At 38.6% G+C, this 21,177-nt stretch overlaps 1 protein-coding gene across 1 annotated transcript in view; it reads right to left on the reverse strand.

Annotated features, from left to right (window-relative positions):
* Positions 1-4,505: 4,505 nt before the first annotated feature.
* The window catches only part of PDS5B (PDS5 cohesin associated factor B), a 110,708-nt gene continuing 94,036 nt past the window's right edge, over positions 4,506-21,177 (reverse strand). The window contains 5 exon segments of the mRNA XM_085216047.1: positions 4,506-9,102; positions 9,706-9,847; positions 12,194-12,295; positions 12,391-12,833; positions 19,277-19,382. Of these exon segments, the coding sequence (XP_085072173.1) occupies positions 9,067-9,102; positions 9,706-9,847; positions 12,194-12,295; positions 12,391-12,833; positions 19,277-19,382 (829 nt within the window). The 3' untranslated portion in view covers positions 4,506-9,066.

Raw genomic sequence — 21,177 nt, forward strand, 5'->3', positions numbered from 1 at the left:
CACTGATAAGTCAGCCTTACACTTGTCAAACAGCCTATTTGTTTCTCTTAATGACAACATTAATTTTCTAGATCAAAGAAAAAAAACCAACTACTCAATACACAATACATAACTCAGTACACAATACATAAACTCAATACAACATCAACAGTAATCCAAAGCAACACTTCAGAAACAGTGCCAAACCTAACACATTATCAAGCTTCGATTTATAGATACTGACATTCAAAACAGTGGCAGGAACTTCCTTCAGTATGTGATCACTTATACCCACACACCCCACATCAAACCACACTAATGAAAAAATATAAATCTTGTACAGCATATAATTTTCCATGTAGTTACAGCATGGGGTAGCACAGAAAAACCCAACTGGGGTCTGCAGGTCAGACCCTGCCTGCAAGTTTTCTTCTTCCCTGAGAGGAGCTGGGACACAGCTGTTCTCACGCTCACAGCCCAATGCCCAACCCAAGGGCCATGAGCTGCTGCTGACATGAGGAAGGGGCAAAGTGCAGACACATGTCCTCTTACATCTCTCCTTATGTTGAGAGAAGGCTGTGACCTCCTGCCTGTACATCAGGACAGCAGCCATGAGTAGGAATCTCCAAACTTAGCCACCCTAAGTTGGATCTTTCACCCTAAGCCACGGGGAATTCCAGAGTGAAGATACAATTAAACTTCAAAGACTACCAGCATATTTTTAAGCCTATTATCACGGTGTCCTCACACCTACTGATTTCAGCATGAAGCTCTCAGTTCTCCCACAGCTTGGTTTGCACATCTTTACTAATGTAACCAAGAAAAAATAAAACAAAACGGCATGAGATCTGACTGAACAGGATCACAGATTCATCGAGGTATTATTTACAGCGGCATGGTGGTTAAGTCACCATCCCTGGAAGCTGTTCAAGAAACATGGAGTTGTGGCACTGAGGGACGTGGATTAGTGGGCATGGTGCAGATGGGCTGATGGCTGGACTAGGTGATCTTAGAGGTCTTTTCCAACCTTAACGATTGTATGAGATTTGGCTGCATTTTCACTACTGGTCACATTCAGTCATCCATAAAGTAATTTGCACAGACTTCTTTGTGAAGAGCATTTGAAAATGTGTGTTTACTTAAAAGAAGAAAAATCAGGACTACAAAGGACCACACAACTTGCAACAAAAAGACAGGAGCACAGAGGAGCACAAGGTATAGAACTGCTAAGGAATTTTTGTTTATTAAATAAGTTGATGGTGCCTAGCAAGAGCACAGAGTGAAGGGGAATGGGATACAGTTTTCGTTGAAGAAAATATTTCTTGTGTTTGGAGAATAAAGTGGTAGCTCACCTACTTTTGTTACAGCTCTGGTCAATGCAGATGCCTCGATCTCATATGGTGCTCATGATCCTAAGCAAAAGATCTCAGCTGTCTGAAGTGAAAAAAGAGCACCCAACTTAAAAGGAAACAGAGCTGTGAAAAATCACCTCTCCCCATTGCACTTTTTTGCCATTTAACATTTTCCTCGAGTAAGGCAGAGGATGCAGACCCTGCTGGAAGAGCTAAACTTCTCCAAACTTCTCCCATAGCTAGGGAATTTTCTTGATATATTTTTGATTGGCCACTGCCTGTTGTTTTGGCCAATTTAGAGGGAGAACAAGACTTCTGAAGAGAAGGCAGCATATTTCGAAATGCAGAAGATAATACTTTGTCTTCCCATGGTAGAAAACAAAGATTATACAGTGCAGTAACCAAAACACTACCAATATCTTTTTCTTTGACAGTATATGGTAGGCGAGTCATGGCTAAACTTGAGATGTCCATACTCCTTGGTCCCTGTGCAACAAAACAAAGTCATCCAAATGTCTCCAACTGCAGCAAACACCCAACTCCGTAAGGAATTCTCTCCCAGGAATGGTGTGTTCATCATGTTTCCTAGAAGGCAATACGTAATACAGAATCACAAAATAACTGAGGCTGGAAACGGCCTCTGGTGCTTTACGTTCTCCCCAAGAACCACGGCCTCAGAATATAAGGCTTCTGCCAGGTGACTGAGGAAGGCCTCAGCTAGTACTCCAAGAGATGGTTTACACTGAGAACAGTTATTTGAGGTTGTACAACATACAAGATTTTTCTGTGATGAAGGCTCTGATACGCAGCAGCAACACATATATTCTATGCTATTTGGTAGAGCAAGTTCTCAGCTACAAAATACTATTTTCCAACACAGTCACCACCATTAGCTATGCATTTTGGATGGCAATGAACAAGAGCTGCACTCATAAAAATTTGCATGGCCATCCAGAACGTGGCTTATCTTTCACATCACTGTAACCAATGCTGAAATGCACCACCCTCTGCCTCACTGTGGGTACATTCACTGTTTGGTCTCCATAACTATTCAACAAGTGTTGATGAATGGCAGTGGGCATCATTTTTTCTGCATGGAGGAACTCAATGCCACACCTTTGCTTCACTTGTACGTCCATGTTAGACACCATTCTGTCAGACTGCCCCTATGCTGCCATCTGTCACTCAGCAACAACACGGAATATTGGTGGGAAGGTTCAACCCCTACTGCAATACCACCAACATCCTCCTGCATCATGGCCCAACATAATGAAATAGGAGGCATCACTTTTTGAGCAGTCCTCATACAAAACAGAACGTAAGCCCAGCTTAGCTACTTACATAGCCCTTACCTGACTTTCCTTTGGGTAATGCTGGTCAGATATTGGAAAACAATTTCACAGCTCCTAAGTATGATTACCCCAAGTGCAGCTTGCTTCACCAGAGCTACAGAACTTGAGTGCACATTTTCCAGTGTATGATGCAGTTGGGTAGTAGTCTGATGGCTGCTTTTGTTTCACAATTGATGTCTGTGAAACAAGCAGCATGACATCTATAGCTAGTTCACAGCCAGTGAGCCAGATGATGTCTCAAAGAAGAAATACAGCTCCAGACCCCCAGCTTGTTGGGGCCAGCTGAAGTAGCAGTGACGGGCTATGACATCTCCTAGGAGAAGGCATTATGTACATGAGGTAAATGTAAGGAAGCTGCTAAGATGAAATGACTACAGATGATTGGGTCATTGAGGTTTCGCGTAAAGCTGTGAAGAGTACAGCTCAAGTTGAAAGATTTAGTGAGAGGCAGTGTGTGGAACACCATTACTGATTATTGCTATCTGCAGTTGAAGTGTTTACAGGTGCACTATTATGCAGCTCTTAGAGTTCCTGTTTCTAAACTGCTTGTCTTGACCCATCTTACTTTTCAGTGCTGCATTCAGATGGATGATACGTTACCTTACATTTGTATCTACAGAGGTTATGATCCCTTCTGTTCATAATTATTCTACATCTTTTACAAATGAAATTTGGTCTCTAGCAGCTATCAGCCCCACTTTCCAGTACTTGGGCACTAGCCTCAATTCTTTTATGTGCGTTTCAGCACCGCAACCTCTTCCTCCAAACCAAAGAATGCAACATATCCTCTGTGTTTTTTTTTTTTTCTTTTTTTTTTTTTAAGACAGCAGAACTGTTAAACAAGCAAACAAAAAATCCAACACAACAAAAATGAAAAAAAAACCCACCAACTTACTTTCCCCTCATGTAAGATCTCATTTTGAATAGAAGACTCCTACCACTGCTCACCTGTGATGTGATGGGAAATTAGCTACTCAATATCATCTGCTGATTCTGTACCCTTTACTCATCTCTGTGCCAAATTAATAACTCATTTCTAACATCCTATTTTTCATTCGGCACATCTCCAGACCCACTGTTTTTCATTCACTAAGTCATATAGAATATAGCAGCAGATAAATAGAAGGTAAACAGAACAATCATAATTCTCGCAGCTCTTACTTTCTGAAGTAATGTTTAGAGAAGGACAACAGCAACTGCCTTTCCAGGAAAATACAAGGGCTGTTTTCAGTACCTTTCAGTACATGGTAGGCCAAAGGCTCCAGAGAAATGTTGGAGTACATCAGATTCAGGTAATACATTATTACATCTGTAGATATGGCTATAAAAAAATAAAACTCACTATTTAAAATTAACATCTTGATTTTTTTTTTATTAAGTATGGGTTAAAAACTCTTCTTCAAAATATCTTTAGTTTACAAGAATTGTGCTGAATATGAATGCACTACAGGAAGCACAGAAACCTGTAAGCTTGAAATATATGTCAAATATAAAAAAAAAAAACCCAATCCAAAGTTGCTCCCCATCAGAGTACTTCAATTGTCATGACTTTAGGAGAAAGCAGTTTGGCATTCTCTCTTTTTGATGTTTTAAAGAAAAGATTCTTATTGGAAGAATATTTCATATTAACACATTCCTTTGTGTTATAACAGAAATTACTACTAATAAGACTGTTACTGAGTTCACCTTTTCAATACGCGTTGTAATTTGAGTGATTGTCTCCTATCCAAAGAAAATAAAAATTCAGCAACACCGATTCTTACAGAACCTTAAAATCTTTAACCTTCAGTTCTCTGGATCTCTTCAGAAATAAGTAACAAAATTGTGACATGCAAACAGTTTGTTTATTTGCAATAAAATTACTGCTGAGTAAGCAGGAAATGTATTCAATAATACTGCTTTGATTTTCAAAATACCATGTTCCTTTGTTTCCATGTATGCGAGGCATCAGAAGCACAGCCAGGCAAATAAATCACTGCATGAGACGTCAGCCATCCTCCAAAGAAACTGTCTATGTTAAAACTAATTGCAAACTTATCACATGAGTACTGAAATACCCATCTGCGGGACTGGAAACGAGCACTTGAGAGGCCTTCCTTCCTTCATACGTAGATATGATGCTGCTATCTGTAAAGAATACACATTACCATTACAGAAATGAATGCGCTGCTGAAAACCAGATCATGTCTGTAGCGAGGCACTGGAAAAAATGCAAGTGTGAAACTTTTAGTTACTCCATACATACGCTGTATGATGTTTATTTTATGTTTGTCCTGCCAATACAAACATAATGGCACTTGGCAAACTCTGTGCAGAGGTTGGATCAGACAGAAGAATTTCAAGAAGTTCAAAGCAAATTGTTTATTTTTCACCCCAGTATTTCTATTCCCCATTACCAACTGGCTCTTAATTTTCCACTAGCAACAGAGTTCCAGCTGCTGTAATGTACACAATGAGGTGGGTGTCCTAAATACGTTGGCAAAACCTCTCAACAGAGGAAGTTATTTATCTATATATTAGAAGTCACTTCTGCTGGCATTCAGAAATTGCATCTAAATTAGTAAGCATCTTCTTGTGAAGGCAACATCCAACAAAGATGCAAAGACTAGAGTGCCAACCCATAAGCACAAAAGGAAACAGAAATCCAGTCAGGTTCTTCTGCTCCTCCTTCTGGAGGTCTGGACAAAAGATCTTGGTTAGATAAATTTTGATCATTTTGGTCCCCATAACTGTAAAAGCAAAGAGCCATCAGTCTATAGTGGGATGGCCATCACGTGCTTGTCTTCATCACCTGTTTGTGGACATGCTGGCTTGTAAGCATGAAATACATCCAAATGTTTTTCTTTTAAAAATTCTTTATATAATACATACTGTACCTACCTTGATGAGGTAGAGATGTATCAATCTCTACAAAATACATATATATACTATTAAACAGATAGGTTTCTTAAAAAATTTCGTATATAAACTCCAACTTTTGTATACCTGGGGTACACGTGCTTAAAGATACATGTATGCTCCCTTACCATCACATGTCCTGTATATAGAAATGTTAGAACATTCAAACATATACATGTAGTTTTTTTTGCACAGGATAAAATAACCCCACAAACACAGGGATTTACACTTGCGGGATGCAAGGCATACTGTATGCATTCATAAAAGTAGACTTTGATGATGTGACAAAACCTACACGTGAGAAATATAATAGCAATACAATTACAGTCGCACCTGTACATGAAGTGGGTTTTCTTGAGAACACCAAATGACAAATGCTATGTCAGAATGAAGTATTATTTAATCTTCAAGTCTAAATTTTCGCACGTAAGTCACAAATTGAACATATGCATATTCAGTGGAAGTGTCTTTAATATGAATGCTTTCTTGTAAATTCTGTTTTTGTTCACATAGATTGAAATGTCAAAACAGCAAACATGAAAATATTTGAAAAAGGGCTCAATTTTGCCAGAAAATAAAGTCAATTGGCAGAGTCAAATATAATCCATGTAGGAATCTAGAGTATCCTAGGTGGAAGAGGTGTATTTACACTACAACTTTCAAGCAATTTCATGTTTCCTTCCTATTAGTGGATTAGCTAGTGCTAAATATTAATAATCTGAGTTCGTAAAAGTAAAAAACTCCATGCTTCTGAAATCATAGCAAATTATTCTTAAACACTAGTATCAAGATTACAGTCACTGTTTGCTTTTTACATATGAACTACAGATCACAGAAAGTTTCCTGTTGCACTGCAGCATGAAAAAGAAATGTGACACAAACAAGCGTAATTTGCTGCGAAGTACAGCAAGATACTTCAGCAATCTCATAAACATCTCATACTGGAACTTGTTATAGTGAGTTCAACTTGATCTTTTAATGTAATACAGTACATTTTATAAACTTAACATTATCATTGTAGAAGAGCATGCTAACTGAATGTTAGCAATTTATCTTTTATATATAATTATACTCTACTGTAGCTACTGTACGCAGACCTCAAAATGTTAGTACATAAAATATTCATTTTCTTTATGAGATGAGAATGAATTTAAAAGAGGCTTGAATATAAGAATGAAATATTTGCTGTGCCTATTCCTCAAGAAATAATGAATGACACATTATAACCCAAGAAATCAACATTTAAATTGCAAAACTATAGTTAAATTTACATTAAGCATTATGATCAGTAATGTGCATCAATATTTGATGAAGTTTAACCTAACCATGTTTATGCACATAAAGCCTCAAGAGTCTGCAGCAGTTTCAACATCAATTTTTCATATTTTTGTATAAAATGGACTCAAAGATACATCTTCCATAAATGTTTTCAGTGCAATTCTGTCAAAGAGGAAAATATAAAGCTAGCTTTCAATCATTTTATACCATAAAGGGGAAAAAAAAAAAACCACAACAAACAACTTGCATTTGCACTGCTGAATCCTAAGTAAGCCAGAGTTCAGTTGTGCCAACTATTGTGAAGTCAATTCAAACCAAACCTAGCTGCCATTTTAGGCAGCATTTCCCCATACAGACAGGTGTAAATGTTGAAAAGCTGAATATTGGGGCGGGGAGCAGAGTAAAATTAAGCACAGGCAGAACGATCTTGTTTAAAAACACCTTTTTCCATCAGTAACAAAAAATACATAATGAAAAAAGTCTAAAGGTTTCTTTACTAGTGACATTCTAAGTTCACAAATTGGTAAATCCATGTTTCAGTATTATTATTCATCCCACAAATGTTTACAGGTCACCTTGCGACTATAATGTATTTCTTGATGGATTATATGAAAATGCTCCATTATTCAATGGGATAAATTTTCTTAAGTTAGAAATTGATTTTTTTCACATGTTGCCAACTGTAGGGAACCAGAGAGAGAACAGCACAGGAAATTATAATACGTGCTTGGCAAAGCAAGGTATAATAACCTATACATTTTGGTTTTCAAAGACACAGTTTGTAAACTGTAAAACTGCATACAGGGTGTTGACTTAGGAATTTTGTTTTGATTTCTTGTTTTTCTCCCTGGCTTGTACCTAAAAATACAAATACAACTTCTCTACTGTAGCATAAAATAAAAACGGAGCTTCATTCAAATCTTGAATACCTTGACTGCAATCACCAACAGCTTGACTGCAGTCATTCAACAAAAACGTAGCTCTTCATACCAAAAAAATTTGGCTCACAAAAAAAAGAAAAAAGTACAATAAACTCTCAACAGAAGGCTCTCTCATGAGGCAACCTACCATATACTACTGCTAGATACGAGTTTCCAAAAAAAACATTACATCCCATTTTCAGCACATTTTTCCATAAACATGCAACTTCACTATAAAATACAAATCACTTGGCTCTCAAGAACAGCTTTATAAAGACACACTGCATCAATAAAATTTTCTTTGTGATTAACTTTACATTGTAATAAGAACTGTATTTTCACTAATGTTTATATATCAGATTTCATATTATAATGTAGTAATAATTTGCTCTTTGTGAACATCATGTTCAGAAGGAAATATCTATACACATTAACATACTAGACTATTAAAAACTCAGTTACAGAATTTTATTGATACAGTAGATTAATAAAAACTGATGGGGAAGATAAAATGGGGAGGGTTTCAGTACATTATTTAATAACACACTTTTAAAATTATAATATTTTAAATCTTTTTTGAATTTTTCAATGCCACTAGAAGTCCAGAAAAGTCTGGCATCAATACTGAGGTGTAAAACAAGTCAAACAACTTTCACAATTTGCATCTCTTGTGTTACTCTATCCAACATTGTTCAACTGTAAAAGAAAGTAATTTAGCACCTCTGATGGTAGGTAGGTGCCTACAGGTAAACACTAGGTCAGATTCACAAAGCAAACAAACATCATTGCATTTCTTCTCAACAAATAGTGGCAAAAGAAAGTAGCACTATTTGTTCAACTGATTTTTTTCACAGTTAAATGTCAACAAGAGTACAAATACAAACACTGACAGATATTGCTTGAGATCATTCTTAAATCAATAGATCCAATAAACAGTGGGGCACTGTCAGTTTAAAGCTGCAGATAAAAGCTATACAAGCACTTTAGAAGTCAGAAACATTAAAAAAACTATTTACAGTTTTCTTCTTTAGTTCATATGTCTACAAAGCCAGCGCACATTACACTTCACAAAAATCCACAGTTAATGATATCAACGTGTGTGTGGCTAAAGCTTGTGACCTAGGGACTGCAAATGCAGGGGCAGTAAGAGTAAAATAGGTTTTGTCTTTTTTTTTTTTTTTTTTTAGCAACCCCATTTGTGCACTAACAGCTTTGTTCAGTCTCAAGCTTTATATTAAAAGCATTCTTCAAAGCTTTCACCTGGAAGGCTGACAACTACATGCTCACTCATCGCCTTTCCCTTTTGGAAGTTCTGCGACGCACCTGTTTGGGGAAAAAGTATTTTAAATATTTGTACAGAAATACTAGGTTCTGAAAAAAATCAAGAATAAATATAGTCTATAATGGAAATGCATTTAGAAAAACGCTTTCTCTCACAATATTGCATAAGTAACCGACTACAGTATTGTTCATCACTCCTTTTATCGTAAGTACAAGCCTTGATCAATGACAACATAATTTTATTTATGTTACCAACCCTGAATTCTTCAAATATTAAAAAAAATAAGCTAGTTACATTACTCACTGTTATAATCTAGCTGACAAGAAAAGGTATGAATTACCTGGAAATCCCCATGAAGCTGTGTGCAGATCAGATAGATAACAAAAGCTATGCAGAACAGAAAACTTATGACTCTTAAGAAAAACTGACATTTTCTGTCTAAGAAATGCAGATTCCCTATGAAACTACACTGCAGTGCTGCTACGCAACACTGACATTTGACCACCACCTCCTTGTTCTCTTTAAAGAAGGAAGGTTAAGTTATGGGAACAGAAGAAGTCAGTCTTCAAACACATCAACACAAAGACAATCCTACAGACTCAAAAAGAAAAAAAAAAAAAAACAAAACAGAAGGCTTTTCTTACATTGATTGCGGAAACTTCCTCTTCTTCCATTACTTCTTCCTGGGGAACATCATCACTGACAGGTGAACTACTCTGAAATACATCCATCTCTTCACTGGATTCATTCTCCTTACTAGCTGCTTGTTTGGAACGTCCCGCACGGCTAAAATCAGAAGAAAAAAAATAAATCAGTTTCATGCTATATGGGTCTGCAGATGCATCAGCTTTGCAAGAGAACTAACATTCCTTTTGATAAGAACAGCAGCCTTAAATTTTCAATCTATGAAATATTTCTACCTTGTGTGCTTTTCTAGTTAATCTCTACAAAGAACAGTAGACATATTAATAGGAATCTAAACAACAGCAATTGGAAGCCAATTTCTTTCAGAATACAATGCCAGGAATACAATGGTGAACAGTGTCTTTCATCTATGGACAATACAGGTATTGCTTTTCAGTACCAGACACAGGCAAGAAAAGCAGACACAACAGTAAACCAGAAAATGGTTTTAAGTTGAAGGAGGGAAGATTTAGTTTGGATACCAGGGGGAAATTCTTTATTATGAGAGTGGTGAAGTGCTGGAACAGGTTGCCCAGAGAGGTTGTGGATGCTGCATGCCTGTAGGTGTTCAAGGCCAGGTTGGATGGAGCACTGGGCAGCCTGGTCTAGTATTAAATGGGGAGGTTGGCGGCCCTGCCTATGGCTGGGGGTTTGGAGATTCATAATCCTTGAGATCTCTTCCAACCAGGGCCATTCTGTGATCTGTGATTTACACACCACAGAATTTGAATAACTGCATGTGTATTATTTTACAGACCTAGAAGAACCCACATACTGCTATTTATGAAGTAAACACTGTGGTAGACCTAATGCTTCCAAACTAGTCCATACTAAGAGCTAAGGATAATCAGCAATAATATCACCCTAATCAGGATAATCAAGAACAATCAACAATATCTTATATTTTGTTTGTTATTAGAGCTGAATCACAAGAAAAAAAAAAAAAAAAAAAAAACACCTAAAAAACCCTAACAATATGCTGAAAATGAGAACTAGGCCTCACGCTCTTCCTGCCTTAAAAACAAGAAAATGAAAACTGGATATGGATATTTAAAAGGCTGCACTCATGCTACCATTTTGGTTTGTGTAGTTCACATAGTTTGCAATTAAATCATTGATTCATGCCTTTTGCTACTCTTTGGTTTGGTCTGTGAAGTTGTCTTGATGCACCCAAACTAGGTGACTTCTTGGATGAAATTGAACTACAAACTCCATTCCAGACAGGCAGTACACTTCAGTCCTCACTGGGGGTGATACAGGTCCAAAACAATTGTCCAAGGGAATTTTCAGTCACAAGAACCACAGCTCAGAATAAAACCAGTGAATTACACATAATAAAAGTACAGTGGGAGTTTCAGAACCAACTAAACAACATGGCAACCTCCGAAAAAATCAGTAGTCCAATTGAGGCCTTCTAAGACTGACAGAAGCAACACAATCAAAAAGGAAGCAGGAGAATTATTCACAGGCTAGCTTCATCTTCTCACACATGGGTGAAGAGGCAGGAAAACAATACTGGAAAAGTTGGGATACTGTGAGTGCAAAATGCCAGAACATGAGATTAGGTGTGAAACTGGAAATTCATGGAGGATACAAACTTGCTCAGGCAAGGATTTCAGGTATAGAAAAAAACAGACTGACAAGGACAAGCAAATAGGACAGGCAAATCTGGATCCTGCCAGAGGAGAAGCCCAGAATCTAGAAAAACAATACTGGCAACAGAATAATAAAAAAAGGCCAGAATGATGATGTGTGTAAGTAGCACCCTAAGGAATTTACTACCAGATTCTGGAAAGGTGTGCAAATTTGTTCCATGTTCCAGTTATTATTTTCCTGTCCACTTGTACACCTCTGCTTTACATATACTGCATGTACATTTAAAGAAAAGGCAGAGATACCAATAGTTTTTACAGCAAGCACAAGAAAATGAAACTAGTCACAGTTTATTTTTAATTTTCAAGAACTGTTCTCTGTAGACCATAAAACATTTTATTATACATTACCTTAAAAAAGGAGGTCATAAATTAGAAAGTCAATGAAAATTAATTTAAGAATCAGAATATATTTACTCTTCACCATAACATTTCACAGTAGTAACAATTTGATTCTTCCTCCCTATCTAAACAAACAGTAATGCTTTTTATTCCTTGCAGTCTTTATAAAGCCCTATCCTCAATGTCCTCATGTGTTGTACTGACCTTTCTCCTAGAAGAGCAATGCTACATATATGCTGCCTGCGTATTAAATTTACTCATGGCCTATTTGCTCCAGTTTGAGATGCTCTAGGAGAGGTAGCTGGGGAAAACCTTTTAGAAATAGTAACAGCAATTTATTTTCATAACTGAAAGTTAAAGTACTCTGAAATATTTTCAGCAAAAGATTGCTTGGGGCACAGAGGAATATTTTTAAATTTACTAAACACAAATTCAGAAAATATTCACCACTTACACTTTTTTTTGCTGTGATGGTGGTGTTTTTGATGACCTTCCTCGTCTGTTCTGTGGCGTAGACTGTGCTGATTCAACTGTACTAGATTCAGATGGCTCTGCTCTGTTTTGAGGAAGACCCAAATTGCAAAGTATCAAATTATAACTGATGTCAAACAATAAAAAAAAAGAGATGCACTTACAAGAAGACAGACTTACCTCTGCTGTGCTCTTTTTGTTGACCTGTTTTGCCTGCCTTTTGGCTTTTGTTCAATGTTTTCAGTTTGCCTTTCTTCTTCCTCTTCCTCCTCCTCTACTGCTGCTGCTGACGTTTGTTTTTTTTTGCTCCTTTTTGATGACTTTGCTGCTGGCTCTTCCTTTGGTGTTCCCCCATTATTTGGTTTGGGAGGGCGTCCTCTTCTCCCTTTCTTTGGCGGACTGTTCTGTTCATCCTCACTTTCTATTACATCTTCTTTTAGTCTTTTTTCCTCTTGCCATTGTGTTTCATCAGACTCTGAAACAACTGCAGGTCTCTTCCTTCCCCGCTGACTGCCTCTTAGCTTCTGCTCTTGTCCCAGTTTATTTAGGTCATCTATGCTAAGCTTCTCTTCTGAGTCTGTGATAGCTGGTTTCTTCCTTCCTCTAGGCTTCTCAAGCTCTGACTGAAAAGGTAAGATTAAATCTCAAATTAAAAAACTGAATAACTGTATTAAACTGGTACATGCACAGAAGCTGAAAAACTCTAACCCAACAAGACAAAGAGTCTTGAAGTTAGATGAAATTCTACCAAGCATCTCTACAGTGTCCATTTCTAAACCTTTGCACAAGTATAAATAAATATATACACACACACAGTAATTGCCACAAAGAAAGATTATTTTAAAACATAAGCAATTAAATCACAGAAGTGTATAAAGTCTTCCTCATTTGTTTCCTCATCTGTGGCAAACACAATTGGTTTGAACGTACACAACTGCAGTTTTGTCAATAGGAAAATATAAAGATAGGATGGAAATGGTCCATTTGAGGCTTGGACTCTGTTGTGAGTTGCAGGGTGCTTATGCCTGGTTTCCATGCTGGCAATGGCAGGGCACTAGATACAGGAGATAGTAAACAACTTGGATTCATATTCAGAGAAGAAAGCACAGGCATTAGCAGTAACTGCCAAAGGACTGCAACCACAACTGTACTGAGATTCAACATTTGCTTTGCTCAGCAAGATAAAATAGTAAAAGAAAGGTAGAACCCATTCTGAATCATAAGCTTTCAGAACAAAAACTATTCCTTGACCCCTGCAGCTCTACCTCTACAAAGTTCATGGCTCTTCTGTGTAGAAACACTTCAATATGCAGCTAACAGGTTTGGAAGATTGGCCTCATCAACCCGCACCACTGAATAAATGTGGGTAGATTTATACCTCTTCTTTTCATGAGAACCATGACCATTTCTTTTTAACCACAAAATGGTACAGATCTCCAAATATTTGTATTTCACAGTTTCAAACCAATGTTTACTTCAAACTAAAATTATTGTATGGTAGCATATGTACACACTCACTTATTAGCAATTGGTCCATTGGAACTTAATCTATATTGATGATTATGCCACTTAAAACCAAACTATGTTATTTCCCCTCACATCACCCTTGTGCTATAAAACAGAAGAGAGCACTCAAATGTCTTTGTCCACCTTAGCCATACCCTGGTCAAGAACAATAGAAAGAATAGTCACAAGAGAGATGAAGAAAAGTAGTAACAGAAATTGAAGGACAAGGAATTATACTAGAAGAAAATAAATATGTTTGAACAGTGATGACAGGTTAAGCCAGTTCATGATTTTAGTGATAAAACTTGATCTTACTATTGGCTGTTCTACTTGCTTTTGCAGTAATTGTGGACATCTGTCAGACTGCAGGTGCTTTCACAAGTAAGTACAGTTTTAGCTGAATCTCAGAGTAAAGTTCCTCCCTCAGGTGTGGAATTGTCCCACAGCCTTAGAACTCATACACTGTTGCAAGTTGTAATCTGCACTAGTACCCTGAATAGTGAAATCTTTAAAACCTGGACTTTCTGGTCCCCAGTTAAAGTTCTGCTTCGTGAAGTTCTGCTTCATAGAATCATAAGGTTGGAAATGACCTGCAAGATCATCTAGTCCAACTGTCTTCCCATCACCACTGCTATCACAAGCACTAAACCATATCTCGCAGCTCCTCATCCAGACGCCTCTTGAACACTGCCAGGGACGGCGACTCCACCACCTCCCTGGACAGCCATTCCAGTGCCTGACCACTCTCTGAGAGAAAAAGTTCTTCCTTATGTCTAACCTAAACCTCCTCTGGCACAACTTGCGGCCATTTCCACAGGTCCTGTTCGTTGCCTGGGAGAAGAGGCCAAATTCCTCCTCACCACAACCTCCCTTCAGGAAGTCGTAGAGTGCAATGAGGTCTCCCCTGAGCCTGCTCTTCTCCAGACTAAACAATCCCAGCTCCCTCAGTCGCTCCTCATAAGACTTGTGCTCCAGACCCCTCACCAGTTTCGTTGCCCTTCTCTGGACACGCTCCAAGGGCCTCAACACCTTTCCTATAGTGAGGGGCCCAAAACTGAATATATTACTCGAGGTGCGGCCTAGCTCCAAAGAAACAAAAATGAATTCGGATTCCATTATCTTAAGCAGTTTTATTATATATTCAAAATGAGATATAAATGCCCTTAGGAGTACTTGAAATATTGAACTGTATTGATTTTTCTCAGTTATCAATTCAACCCACAGCCTCTCAACTACCGCATGTCAGACTCTTCAGATTTACAGCTGATGCAACATACCAAACCAAGCTGTTTAAAAAGTTGTTTATCGAAGGTTGAAGTTTTTTCTTCAACTATTTTCTTGCTTTCCCTTATCTGAATTAAGCTGTTAAAATGGTTTTGTAATTAAAATAAATGAAGTTCTATGTAAGCATTAACGTATTAATTCACATTATGCCATTTAGACTTCTGAGCATAGAGAATGTATGTGTATATATGGCAATACTGGTCTGAAAAATTTAAACCTGAAAGGAAAGTTGAATGTAAGAAATAAAATTGCAAGGTTATATTACGAAATTTTGTGCTTAAAGAGTTGGTTTTTTTTTAATTTTTTGTTATGCTGCCTGTTTGCTTCACCTACAAAATGGAAGTTGGAGAGCCAACTTCGATCTCTTCCGGGACCTACTTGGAGCTATCCCGTGGGCTCGGGTGTTAGAAGGTAAGGGGGCCTCTGAGAGCTGGTCAGCATTTAAACAGCTCTTCTTCCAAGCTCAGGATCGGTGCGTCCCTGTGAGCAAGAAATCGGGAAAAGGTGGCAGGAGACCTGTGTGGATGAGCAAGGAGCTCAAGCGCAAGCTCAAAGGAAAGAAGAAGGTCCATGAAATGGGGAAAAAGGGTCTGACCACTTGGGAAGAATACAGGAATGTAGTCAGGGCCTGCAGGGATGCAACAAGGAAGGCTAAAGCCCGTCTGGAATTGAATCTGGCTAAAGTGATAAAGGATAATAAAAAAGGCTTCTTCAAGTATGTTAACAGCAAAAGGAAAACTAGAGAGAATGTGGGCCCCTTACTAAGTGAGGGGGGGGTTCTGGTAACGGGGGATGCTGAGAAGGCAGAGATACTGAATGCCGTCTTTACTTCCGTCTTCAGTGAAAAGGCTCTCCCGCAGGAATCCCACACCCTGGAGGTTAGTGAGAGGGTCTGGGGAATGGGAAACTTCCCTTTAGTCAGGAAAGAGGACGTGCGTGAGCGCCTAGGCAGTACTAAGGTCCACAAGTCCATGGGACCTGATGGGGTGCATCCACGTGTGCTGAGGGAGCTGGCGGAGGTCACTGCTGAACCGCTCTCCATCATTTTTGAGAGGTCTTGGATAACAGGGGAGGTCCCTGAAGACTGGAGGATAGCCAATGTCACTCCGGTCTTCAAAAAGGGCAAGAAGGAAGACCCGGGTAATTATAGGCCTGTCAGCCTCACCTCTGTCCCTGGAAAGGTGATGGAACAGCTTGTGCTGGATACCATCTTCCAGACAACTGGGAGAAAAGGAGGTTATCAGGAGTAGTCAGCATGGGTTCACCAAGGGGAGGTCGTGCTTGACCAACCTGGTGGCCTTCTATGATGCTGTCACATGCTGGGTGGATGGGGGAAGAGCGGTAGATGTAGTCTACCTTGATTTTAGAAAGGCATTTGATACTGTCTCCCACGACATCCTTATAACAAAGCTGAGGAAGTGTGGGATAGATGAGTGGACAGTGAGGTGGGTTGAGAACTGGCTGACTGGCAGAGCGCAGAGGGTCGTCGTTGGTGGTGCAGAGTCTGGCTGGAGACCTGTAACCAGTGGTGTCCCCCAGGGGTCTGTGCTGGGTCCAGGCTTGTTCAACATCTTCATCAATGACCTTGATGAGGGGATAGTGGCCACCCTCAGCAAGTTTGCTGATGATACGAAGTTGGGGAGGATTGGCTGACATGCCTGAAAGCTGTGCTGCCATTCAGCGAGACCTGGACAGGCTGGAGAGCTGGGCACTAAGAAACCGGATGAGGTTCAACAAAAGCAAGTGTAGGGTCTTACACCTAGGGAGGAATAATTGCATGCACCAATACAGGCTGGGGGATGAGCTGCTGGAGAGGAGCCCTGCAGAGAGGGACCTGGGCGTCCTGGTGGACAACAGGTTGGCCATGAGCCAGCAGTGTGCCCTCGTGGCCAAAAAGGCCAATGGCATTCTGGGGTGCATTAAAAAGAGCGTGTCCAGCAGGTCTAGGGAGGTCATCCTCCCCCTCTACTCTGCCCTGGTAAGGCCTCATCTGGAGTACTGTGTCCAGTTCTGGGCTCCCCAGTACAAAAAAGACAGGGATCTCTTGGAAAGAGTCCAGCGGAGGGCCACAAAGATGGTGAAGGGCCTGGAGCGTCTCCCCTTTGAAGAAAGGCTAAGTGAACTGGGTCTGTTTAGCCTTGAGAAAAGACGACTGAGAGGGGACCTGATCCAGGCTTATAAATATCTGAGGTGTGGCGGCCACAGTGGTGAGGCCAGTCTCTTTTCAGTGGTACGTGGAGACAGGACGAGGGGAAACGGACATAAGCTGCAGCATAGGAAGTTTCGCACGAATGTGCGTAAGAACTTCTTTGTGGTGAGGGTGACGGAGCACTGGAACAGGCTGCCCAGGGGGGTTGTGGAGTCTCCTTCTCTGGAGATATTCAAGTCTCGCCTGGACGCCTACCTGTGCAACCTGGTGTAGGGAACCTGCTTTGGCAGGGGGGTTGGTCTCGATGATATCTGGAGGTCCCTTCCAACCCCTACAATTCTGTGATTTTGTGAATACTACAGCATAGAATGGCTATCTGCACTTCAAGACAAGTAAAAATTCAAGATAGTTTTACTAGTCAGTAGCTTTCTATGCCCCAGGCAATTCAGAGAAATGTGACAAACTGACCTAACAGGAGAACAGAGGGTCCAAAAAAAACAAAGTAGCAGTGACATCAGATATGGCATATCCTTAATACATTCTAGAACATCAAGTTTTAATAGATTTGATTTCATTCATAATGTGTCATGCATAACTTAAATTACTATAATTATGACAGACAGCCAAAAGTTATTAAGAAACAAAAAATAGTTTACTAATGATATATGAGTTTCTTTTTATTCAAACGGTTAATAGAACTATAATTTTCTTCATTTTTTCATGCATTCTGATATAATGTGTAAACGTTGCTTGAGACCGAATACCCAGCCTGTTAATACTTGCCATAAACATATTAAAATCCTAAATCTTAGTGGGAGCCCAAGTCAGTTCCTCTGCTCTCATTAGGAGTCTTGAGAATTGCTGATTCACTGAAGTATGCAAGTCCATCAGTAAGAACTGTTAAGGAGAGGGCCTACTGCTCTCAAAGGTATTGATTAATGGTCATTCACTAAAATCTCTTTCAAAGAGACATATGTATAATGTCTTCTGAATTATGTTGACACTGTAAATCAGCATAGCAATGACACCACTCTGCTACCCATTGAAGTTTAATGTTCTCTTGTAACAGTTTGGCAATGTGCTTGTTGAGAATTAAGACTATTTTAAATCCTGTGAGACTCTATTGATCTATAACTATCAGCTAGCTGACTCTGCCCTAAAGCCTAAGGCAGATCACAGCAAGCACAGACATTTAAAATCATGCTACAGCTTCTGTTTGTGATACCTGTCATTCAGAACCATCCATTTTCCTGATTTTTCCTGCCTTCACTGCTGTACAAATTACATGCAAGAAAACAGAATCCATACAGCTATTCAGATAACTCTTACTTGAATTTCTAAATCCAGCATCAAATCAGAATGTCCTCTTCCTATTCAAGATAACCTGTGACTAGGAGTTGCTATTCCCTACAGCTTTTGAAAAACAACAAAACAACACAGTTGTCTGGAAAAGAACGTGCCTTCACATCAATAATGGCACAACACCAAAAAAGGTAAGAATTATAATACTTCATTATAATACATCAGCACCGTAATTTATGTGTTACCATTTCGCTAGCTACAAGCAAATAAACCATTTACAAAAATAATTTTTACAACCTCAAAAGGCAATCTGACATCTCAGACAGGTTAATGTGCTCCCCCAGAATTCCTGTGCAGTTGAACATTCTGAAGTTAGTCCAATTAATTCTTACAAAGTCATATTTTCACTAACCACCAGGCACATACAAAAAAACTACAGTATACTGGGAAACAGAAGCCCAAACAAGATATCAACTTGACCAATGTTTCAAGTACTTCATCAATGAATTCCAAACATCAGACTAATTGTGGACTAATTGTCACCAATCTAGCTTTAGCACAATCTACTCCTTTCAATATCCTGCAAATCATAACAGGCAATCTTGAAAGCTTTCTCAAGTTGTCAGTATGACGCAAAGGCAATGTAATCAGCCAAACTGAACATTTTTTTTCATTCCATTTTTCATCTCTAAGCACATCCTTCAGCAATTGAAAACATTACCTCAGTTTCATGTTAGAAAAATATTAAGTATCAGCATATTCATTGTTATTTTTATGTCTTGGTAACTGAAAATGAAACATCTGTAATGCAACCAAAAGGCTCACCCTTACAAGATCAGAGTCGTCCCTTTTGTCAGTTTTCTTCCCTGGTAATGGTGAACTCAGTGTGAAGTCTTCATTTTCACTGTGGTCCATTTCAGTACTATCAAGCCTAGAATCAATAAGCATTTGTTCTCCTTATTATTATAATATAGCAGGTAATCATTTAATATATATATAAGATTAACCTTCAGAAGAAATCTATTCCTAAACCATGAACAATCTGTCAGAAAGAACCTTTCACTCAGACTAGTGCAGCTATCATGGGATACCACAAACAAGAACATCTAAGGGCAAGGGGTCAATCACAAGCTAATATGATCATCTCAGTTTAAAAAGAAACAAAAAAAAAAAAAAAAAAAAAACCACAGCTGATCTTTTTGAAACAGAAAAGCCTTACTGAGATACAAGATATCTGTGCATGTTTACATTTGCATACCCTTTACATCCAAAGATCCCCACAAACCAACTAAAGCTCTTTCCTGTGGTAAGGTTTGTGCGGTAGAACAGTAGATTTAAATTTCAGAGACAGTTCATCCCCCAGCTTTCTTTAGTTATTGATGGCAGCATATATGTAAAAGCAACTCCACTTTTATTTCAGTTTCTACATATGTATAAGTGGGCAATGATTTGTAAAACACTGAGACCCACAAGTAGAAGGTAATGCACAAAAGCCAAACAACAAGAATAATCCCTCTTTATCTGCACTGAAGCTGGAAAAAGCAGTTTTAATTTTATTAAGTAACAGTGCAGAGTTTTAACAGTAAATAAATATTCTACGCATTAAAAAAGACGAGTGACATTTAGATACACCAACTCCCTGTACTGGGCACTGCCTAGAGTGAGAAAGACATTCTTCTACAAGGAGAAAAATCTGCAGTAAGTTCTGACAGTTTTTATACATCACCTTAACAGATGCAAGCTTGCGTGAATATATTCAGTCATAGTGAATGGGAAATACCATGCATAACCAATCATTACCATTGCTTCTGGTGGACTCTCCTTTGGTATCACCACTCGAAATGCTAATTGATTTTACTTAAGTGAGTTGGGGAGACCACGAAGATGACAGAATAGGTTAGGCTGCAAGTGCAGCACTTTTACTTTTTTTAAATAGACTAGATGTAGTCTCAGATTCACTTCACTGGATATGAAGAAGATGGATTCTAATCTGCCTTTAATCAATAATATATTTCTGCATATGAACTTGTATGACTTGTAAGAAGTCTGTGTAATTGCCATGGAGTGGTGAAGTATTTGTTGTGTAGCACTGCCCTACTTTTCAAATTAATAGTATATATTAAATATTCACAGAAGAATAAACAGAGAAGTCTTAGTTCAAAATATAACTTTCTCTCAGTCCTGAATGAATGTGAGAAGATTAATAGTGGGGACCCTGTAATCTCTGAATTTCTCTGTGAAACAAATTAACAATGTGACCTTCTGTTAAATAAAAGACACCAAGACTGTAACTTAGAAAATCAAAATAAAACAATGTATAAATTTTACGGACAGCTAGCTAACGAGACAACAAATTCTCTAATATTTCAGTATGTCCTTCCCATTATCACAGAATTTAAACCCCTGAAACATTTATTCGCTAAGTCCAGCACAAATTCATAGAAAAGGAAATTATACTACATCACCACATTGGCCTAGTTCTCTCTTTCTATGACATGTAAGCTGCTGTAATGTGTTTACAAATTTCCTAGGATCTGCAGATCTACATATAAATATATGAAAACCTCTTTCCCTTCTTCAACAAACTTGTAGATGTGATTTTATTCTCTTCTGATTGTTCTTGAATCTTTTTTCTTTCTTCATTTCTCTCTTTTTTTTTTTAAAGAGAAAATTTATTTCTGTTGTTGAAAAGCTCAATTTGTGGTTCCTAATATGCAGTGTGCCAT

This window comes from Meleagris gallopavo, chromosome 1 (genome assembly GCF_905368555.1).
Source record: "Meleagris gallopavo chromosome 1, MGAL_WU_HG_1.1, whole genome shotgun sequence".
Lineage (NCBI taxonomy): Eukaryota > Metazoa > Chordata > Aves > Galliformes > Phasianidae > Meleagris > Meleagris gallopavo.